This window comes from Urocampus carinirostris, chromosome 18, assembly GCF_059441175.1.
Source record: "Urocampus carinirostris isolate Australia breed hairy pipefish chromosome 18, RoL_Ucar_1.0, whole genome shotgun sequence".
Classification (NCBI taxonomy): domain Eukaryota; kingdom Metazoa; phylum Chordata; class Actinopteri; order Syngnathiformes; family Syngnathidae; genus Urocampus; species Urocampus carinirostris.
Window position 1 is genome coordinate 2,517,843 of NC_142366.1, and position 8,543 is coordinate 2,526,385.

The window sequence follows — 8,543 nt, forward strand, 5'->3', positions numbered from 1 at the left end:
TTTAAAGTGGCGTAAGGGGTGCGCTTTCCCCAACGCCACTATCTTGATTGTAGAGAAGATGGATCCAGTGGCAAGGGAGACCCTAGACGACCGGCATCTTCCCACAACTGCAGGCGGCTGCCGGAATCCAGGTCTGTGGGAAACCGCCTCAAAGCGTGCCGCCACCAGCTTTTGGGATCACTCTTAGTCTGGACTCTACCCTTCGACCTGTTCGGCTTGGGTAACCCTGCCAGGAGTACGAGACTCCCGCCGACATAGCTCTAGGGGTCATTGAGACGCACAAAGTGCCCCACCACGATAAGGTGGTGATCCGTCGGGGCACAATATATATACATATACACATATACACACACAACCATATACAAAACCATAGTCCTTAGTCCCTCCCTAAATGAAAAAAACACCAAGTTAAAACAAGTTATTGATCCAGTTTTAATGTCATGTAAGGCAGTTGGTGTAAAACTTCACCAGTGGGGGTGGGCTTGCAGCGTCTATTGTTTTTGAGCTTATTTCTTGGCCAGGCTTCTCAAAGGAAACTAGGAAAAGGGGCAAAAAAAGAAATAATGAAAATTAAATTAAAGAGAAAAAATCATCTAGAAAAAAAGGGGTTTCTCCCTTTTTTCTTCTTTTTTCTTTTTCTATTTATTTGTTTTATTTTTATTTTTTACTTGAGTTTTACTTTTTGTCTTATTTCTTTTTCTTTTTTTCTCTTCTTTTTATTGTCATTTTTTACTTTCTTTTTTCTTTTCTGTTTTTTTTTCTCATTTTTCTTATTTTCAAATGTAATATAGTGTGTTTTAGTTGGTTTGAGTCTCCATATTTTGTCTTCTCCCGTTGTGGTTTTAGAACTCGTTTTAAGTGGCACGACAGAATACAGCGACATCCATTGGGAAAAAAAATACACAATGTCCCTTTAACTTTCATTTTAAGGCAAGGGCCTCAAACTATCATCCTGGGGGCGGAGAGTTTGTGTTTTAGGCAAAACAAAAATAGATTAGTCAATAAGTATTTTAATAGCCACTTGGTTGTGTCGTACAGTGAGTCCAGTTTAAAGTTGCCTTGTATAAAAAAAGGTTAAATGAGTTCAAAGTTCATGGAATAGTGAAAAAATAAATGCCATTATAATCCCATCCCAGGAATCATTGGGCAGTGGGCAGGGGGCAGGGGACACAATTAACAAGCTTACACTTACAAATTGCTTACAGAATTACACAATAATACATCACAAATTTGGTTAAGGATCGAGACGAGACGACTTACAAGGTTACACCTGCTTGCATTGCATGTGTGCTTGTCCATCATGAACTGGGTTTGTCTTTCGGGGATCAATCTCAGGCTCAGCCTCCACATCAGCAGGCCCACTGCCAGAACGCCCACATCCGGGAGGATGTGTCGCACGGTGGACGCCGCATCGCTTCCTGTCAGACTGATGGACCTTTGTTAGCCATGTTGCTTAATAACAGGCATGTCAAACTCAGTTTGGCTGGGGGGCCGGATCCAGACTTTATGTTCTCAAGTGGGCTGGATCACTTAAAAAAATGTCAATGCCAAATCCTTACCTTTGCTTTTCAGTACTATGCCCCATCATCCAGCCTACATTTGTTGTATTTATTATTGTTACAACTATTATCATTAATAGGCAGCACGGCGGCGCAGTGGTTAGCGCATGTGCGGCACAGTTCATGTCTTGGGAACCTCCTGCGTGGGTTCAAATCCAGCTCCAGACTTCCTGTGCGGAGTTTGTATGTTCTCCCCGTGCTTGCGTGGGTTTCCGCCGGTCCAAATTGTCCCTAGGTGTGAATGAGCGAGTGGCTTGTCTGTCCCTGTGTGCCCTGCGACTGGCTGGCAACCAGTTCAGGGTGTCCCCTGCCCACTGCCCGATGATTGCTGGGATGGGCTCCAGCACCCCCGTGACTCTACAGAGGATAAGCGGTGTAGATGATGAGATGAGATATTTTTCTAAAACGAAATAATTTATTTTGTGCAGAATATGACAATATTAGAGCAATATACTGGACAAGCCACCTGTATTGCTTCAACACACAAGCCTGTCTTTTTTCTTCTTTTGTTTATTTTCACCTAGCTTTATAATTATGTTTTGCTTTTTCCTCCTTTTATTATCATTTCTTGCTTGCTTTTTTCTTGCTTTTCTTTTTCTCAGTTTTTCCTTTTTTTTATTCTTTTGTTTCCTCTTTTCTAGCTTTTTGCATTTTTAAATTTTTACTTCATTAGTTTGTCTTTTTTTCTTTTCTGTTTCCCTTTTTGTCTTGTTTTTTACTTTTTGTCTCTTTCCTTTTTTTGCTTTTTCTTCTAGCTTTTTCCTCTTTTTCTTTTTTTCTTTTTCTTTTTTACTCTTTTATTTTATTATTTTGTTTCATTTTCCCACCAGCTTTTTGCTTCTTTTTTCTTGATTTTTTATTTTTTCCGTCTTTTGTTTGCCTTTTTCCCCCCGATTGCTCTCACCACTACATCCAGTTTTCTGGGTGAGCAGAGCATGTCCCCCCCTTTAACGCCCCCTTTTTTGTTGTTGTAGGCGGAATCAAACAGAACTGTCTTTCAATCAAGAATGCTTTCCGAGGTTGCCTGAAGAACGTTCATCTCATTAAACCGCACCTCAGTAACCTCCTCGACATGAGCGAGGCCTACTTTTCCTCGGGCGTCACCCCCCACTCATGCCCTGCTGCTTAGTAACTTACTCTAAAATGTTCTCGTTACTGACCAATAAAGACCTCAAAAAATTTTGTTGAAGTGTGAGAAAAGTTTGAATATCTGTTTTGCACTTATATCATTGCAGCCTCAACCACGTCCACGCATGTGTCACTCTTAGATTTCCTAGAATAAACTCTACTGCCTACCCCAGCCCCTCTACCCCCTTCCCTGAAGCCCAATGTGCTCGATGACTGGAACACGCAGATAGGCGTAGTGAAAATATAGATAAAAAGGCTCTTTGAACTCAGTTGGGCATTGTTAACACATACTTAAGTGAGAAAATATTTCATTTTAAACTGTTTAAGAACAAATTAAACACGCACCCCACCTTGAATAGACAAGATTAAAATAGATAATGAAATGCATAGCAGATTGAAAAATAGTCTTTAATGCATTATACCATATTGCTGCGAGCGGGGGCCAGCTGACCACACTTTTGTCAGGCCCAGCAACTTTTTTGTCGCTGCTGTATTTTCCCCTAAAATTAACTGTACTCTTGTGGCCGCGATCTCCGATTCCAATATGCTGCGAGCAGGACCAGCAAAAGGCACCTGTGTCAGGAGGTGTGCCTTGCTGGCCTGCTGAACATGAAATGCACGATTCAGGCTGCACTCCATTATCCCCAGTTAAGTATTGATGAAAGCAAGTGCAAGCAGAGCGCTTTTTTGGAGGAGGGATCGAGCAGCTGAAGTGTGCTTTTGTAGGTTTGTGAATGTAAACAAAACAGGCTTACTCCAAATTTGGGGGTAAATATAAGTATTCACCCAGAGATTTAGGATTTTAGGTTAATCTCTGAAGAGCGAAAGAACGCTTTACATAGACAACAACGGCAACCAAATGATGGAAGTGCTGTATCTCAATCCGATCAGGAGGCTTCTACTAGTGGCATTCATAGAATCCAATACTATCTGTATCATCTGGGGGAGTGAATCCATACCTAAAAATGCCTGGAAAGGGATTGGCACCACCAGGTTGTACTTGCCCAAAACACATCCATGGAAGTGGTGCCCATACGATCCTAGTGGTGAGGGATCTGTGAGGTGCGAAGAATTAGGACAGATGAGTAATATTTTCAAGATAGTTTTTGTAAAGTTGTAAGTGGATAAATGAAGTGTCATGTCCTGCACGGTTGTCATGGCGCCCAGCTGGCCCCGCCCCTTGACACCGGCTGAGACGCATTGAACTGATTGCTCTTTGAGTACTTATGCGCGCTCCTTTGTGCTGTGCGTCGCTGGAACGTTTGTTAAACCTGGTTTAACTCTGTGAGACTTCTTTTAAAACCTGTTAAATGCCTAGTTCTGTGAATCTGCCCGTATTTGATCCTGTTTTGTTTTTGGTCTGATCCGTTTGTTTGTTTTTGACAACTTTTCTTTTGTTTGGTTTTCTAATCCACTCCGCGACTATCGATCCCCAGATCGAGTGTGCGCACCCTCCTCATCCTGCCCCTAATAAATTGTGAGTACGTCTATGCGAATGGGTCCTTTTTTTCCTGTTTCCCGCTCCGTTCCGTGACATGAAGATCCTTTAGACTAGGCAGCAAGCAGCCCACGATTTCCTGGGCTGTGTTGATGAGTTTGTAAAATTTTTCTTACAGGTTAGATTACTGTGAGGAATCTGAATATTTATGTTTTTGGTGTAGATCTGAAACAAAAATCAACGAATATGATCTCCACACAAGTTAAAAATGATAAGATAGCGATTGCAACAAAATAACGCAAGATGGTGCTGTGTCAGTGTAAAATAAGATCAGCTGTTGGTTGTTATGAAGTCCAAACTATCACCTTTATGGTATTTTTAAACCTATTTGAACAATACAACTCCGCCAGGCTCTGCCGTGTTTAACCAATCAAACGTAGCAGCCTCTTCACGTGACCATATTCAACTTTAGGGCGGGGGGTGGTTATGGATCGAAAATGTCGTTTACTAATACTGTACTGACTATAAAAACACAGATGAGGAGGAGCACCCCTAGCCTCTCATCGAAAGTATTGTTACCCTTAAATAGGATGCGAAAAACCAGCTACAATTTGCAATGTCTCCTTTGTTTGCATTCAAGATTTCAACATCGAACTTGAGGAAACATGTAGCGGTAAGTTTTCTAAATACTAATTTTAACTTTACTCTTGTTTTATTTTATCTTTTTTTTTTATCTTTGATTCAGCCTTACCGTTTCAAAAAATGTTTTTACATTAAATAAATATAAAGAAATCCATTTTTACTGTGCTCTATGCGCAGAGCATATACTTTAGCCTCTTATGTACTGTATATATATATATATATATATATATATATATATATATATATATATATATATATTATAATTCATATAAGTATAAATATAAGTATAAATATTTTTTAATCCACGGAAGGTTCACCCAAACAAAGTGACTGAGTACACAAAGTTACAAGAGTCACACACAAAGCGCAAGTCTTCCTCTTCAAGTGATATTCCTAAAAAAATATTTACGTAGATTATTTTAATCTACTTTTAAATTGAATGTATTTTTCTTAAGTGGACGGACTCTAAAATTTGATGATCGGTTGTTAAAAAAAAAAAAAATCAAAAATTACGACGTTGCTACAGTTACCCAGTACTTGAGTATTTTTTTCACCAAGTACATTTTAACTTTTACTCAAGTAGGTATTTCGATTACTACTTTTACTTGAGTAATATGATTCTGAAGTAACAGTACTTTTACTTGAGTAATTCTTTTGGTTACTTTACCCACCTCTGCTGTTAGTGCAGATCATGTGTGACATACCAACTTGATCCTTGCTGATTGCACGTGCACACGCACAAATTGTGCGAATAGTTCGGTAAATGCAATAAAAACAAAACGAAGCTTTCAATGTTAATCACTTTTTTATTAAAATGCGCATGCACACGCACACGCACATGCGCACACAGACACGCGTACTAAAAGCAAGCTCTTGTTTTTTACGCTGATATCACGCAATGTGGATGCCTTGGGTTGGGGGGGGGGTCTTTTGACGTTAATTGCCCCTTTGTAGTTTAACTAATTTGTTTTTTCCCTTTCTTTTGGATGGCAGCAAAAGACAGACAAACAAAGCAGTGACTACTCGGTATGAATTCCACTATGTAAAAGAAATACTTACTTTTCCGCTGATAATTTTTCATAAAAAGTAAAATTATGACCGTTCGTGTATTTTTGGTTATTATTCAAATATATTTGTTTTCTGTTTTTATTGAGTTATTTGTTTGTTTTCCTGAATAAAGCTTTTAGTACCACTAGGAGGCGCTAAATACACACCGTCCCTTTCCGGAATTGAGAGTCTGGAGGCCCCAGTGAGTAATATTTGACCACTCGATCGCACTATTGTCTTGTATTATTCGATCAAAAATTAGTGCCAATAGCACAACGTAGCGGCAAGATCCCAGAAAAACATGGCGACAGCATCTAGGTAGGGATTCCGCTATGTTAAAAAAAAAATACAAATTTCTCGACCTATATTTTTTTAATTTAATTAAAAATGAACATTGGTGTGATAGTCCCTACTATTCCAATCAATGTTTATTCATTTATTTATGTATGTATTTATTTATTTATTCATTTTCCTGAATGTAAGTTTTTTTTGTACCACTAGATTTGTAGGCACTAAATATTACACACTGTCCCTTTAAAAATGCTATGATTTTTTTAGGTGTGCTTGGGTTGATTTTGGGGGTTATTGAGTACCCCCCCAGAAATGGGATTGTTACGCACAAGATGCGACTCTATGTTGAGAACGCAAAAGAAAAGCAGGAAATTGCGGGGTTGGCATTAACCTCGCGATACTTTGTTTCTCTTCTCGTTTTATCTCCCTCGTCGGAACCCAGGGGCAATCAAGCGTCTGGGTGGATGCTGCCACTCACTCGGTGTCGGTTCAGCGGCCCCATTGAGAGCACAACCAAACGCACAAAACACAAAACAACTTTCTGCGTACTTCTCTTTTTTGGGGCACTTTGTTGTCCTCTATCCGCGCTTTAGTTCACCTTTTTTTAATTTGCAACGCTCGTGCACTAAAGCAACAACCAACGCGCGCACGCAGGAGGACTTTCCCCCCTCTCTTTTACGAATTTGTAGTTTATATTTTTACAGACACTCCTCCATCAATTCTTCCTTTTCATCCTCATGACTGGATATAAAGAGTGAAGCGCGCGCAATTGCAGGACGCCATGTGAAGTCAACGTGCATACTTTGACTTTGAAAACACTCGACACGTGAGTAACACTTAAAGTAACTTTTTTTTTTTGGTATTATTATTTTGTTGTTTTCCCTTGAATAAAAGTGTGCATTTTCCCTCCGTGCCTGCGAGGACAATTTGGCTCCTAAGGGGACACGCACCGCATTTCCTGTGTTCCTATGCAACCTGCACGCACTCTTTCCATTCATTAACATCCCAGTCATGCATTCTAATTATTGCAATCATATTTGTTGACTTGACAGGATTATTTAGTTCAGAGGTCTCAAACTCAATTTACATGGAGGCGGTCAGAGCTAGGATCTAGGTGGGTATGGGCCAAAATGGGTTTTCCACAAAAAAAGATCGATAAAAAAAACCCAAACCATTCCACTGTTTTCATATGTCATTTTTTAATTCCCTACACAAAATAAGATCTCAAAAGAAGAATTAATAAGAAAATAAATCAGTCAGTAAAAAAAATAATCCATTATCAGCTAGGGCTGCACCAAAATGGATAGTGTTTTATCTAGAGCCTCCAAAGTGGGAAAAAGATCTCACTGTCTAAAAAAAAAAGAATATTGATTTAAATATAAGCAAAAATACACGAAGCTTTATATGTGCTTTTTTTATAAATACTCATTGGTCGAGACATTTCCATTCATTTTACATAACCTGAGCCTCACAAAAGAGGGAGATGATATAATTTTCTGCCATCTTAATGCTAAGGGTATCAAAGAAAATATCTGGTCTTGAACTGATGATCTTAGAACCGTCCTGCAGGCACGGTAACCACTCATCCATCATGCCTCCATCTTTTGGGTAGTTGGATGTTATTTTTCTTTTTCAAGTTAAAAAAACAGAATTGAGGAAAAACCTGAGGTGTTTTGAGTACTAGTTTTTTTATTTTACCATATTTCAAAACATTTTTTCTAAATTAGATCGGAAAAAAACCTACTTTTAGCTGGGCAAAAGTTCTGGTATTTTTTACTGTTTACTTTTTTTTTTCACAACACATTTTTACTTTTTGTAAAATATTAGTTAAACTGAGCAATTTATTTTTCAGATAAAATAATCAATTGTTTTTTTTAATTGTCATTTTTTTCTTAAATGTTGTATTTTAGGTATTATATTTTGTTTGACTACTTTTTTTCCCGGGCAAAGTTGGAAGTATTTTCTCAATAATTCAATTCCTTTATTTTTCCAAGTTAAATGTTTCTGATATAAAGTAGTACCTATAATGAACAAAATCATCTGCTATGGAAGATGGCAGTTTATGTTTGAGTAGGTTTTGGATGGCTGACTCCCTATTGGTGTGAGCGTGTGTGAATGTGTAAGTGTGGAATACATTGTAAAGCGCTCTGGGAGGTTTTTGGTGACTTGAAAAGCTCTAAATAAATGTAGTCCATTTACCAAAAGGTTGGGCAAAAGAAAATGGTCACTTTGAGTCACTGCAATTTCCATTATTCTTGTGAATTTTTAGTAATTATTTTCAATTGCATGACAGAATACTATAAAGAAAGAGACACACTTTCCCTTTAACGTTCTTTTTAGGGCAGGGGCCTCGAACTTGAGGGCCGTAAATGGCCCCCAGGCCGCGTGTTTGAGACCTCTGATTATGATGATTTAGAAAGCCATTTCTGCAGCAAGTT

At 38.7% G+C, this 8,543-nt stretch overlaps 2 protein-coding genes across 4 annotated transcripts in view; both read left to right on the forward strand.

Moving 5' to 3' along the window:
- Positions 1-2,748, forward strand: part of lama1 (laminin, alpha 1) — an 85,952-nt gene extending 83,204 nt beyond the window's left edge. For all 3 annotated transcript variants that reach the window (XM_088322892.1, XM_088322893.1, XM_088322894.1), the window contains one exon: positions 2,534-2,748. In XM_088322892.1, coding sequence (XP_088179018.1) covers positions 2,534-2,688 — 155 coding nt within the window. In that variant the 3' untranslated portion in view covers positions 2,689-2,748. The remainder of the gene's footprint in view (positions 1-2,533) is intronic.
- A 3,855-nt stretch (positions 2,749-6,603) lies between these two features.
- Positions 6,604-8,543, forward strand: part of LOC148348015 (sodium channel protein type 2 subunit alpha-like) — an 82,129-nt gene continuing 80,189 nt past the window's right edge. Inside the window, exon 1 of the mRNA XM_088322849.1 lies at positions 6,604-6,931. The gene's annotated coding sequence lies outside the window, so the exon portion shown is untranslated. The remainder of the gene's footprint in view (positions 6,932-8,543) is intronic.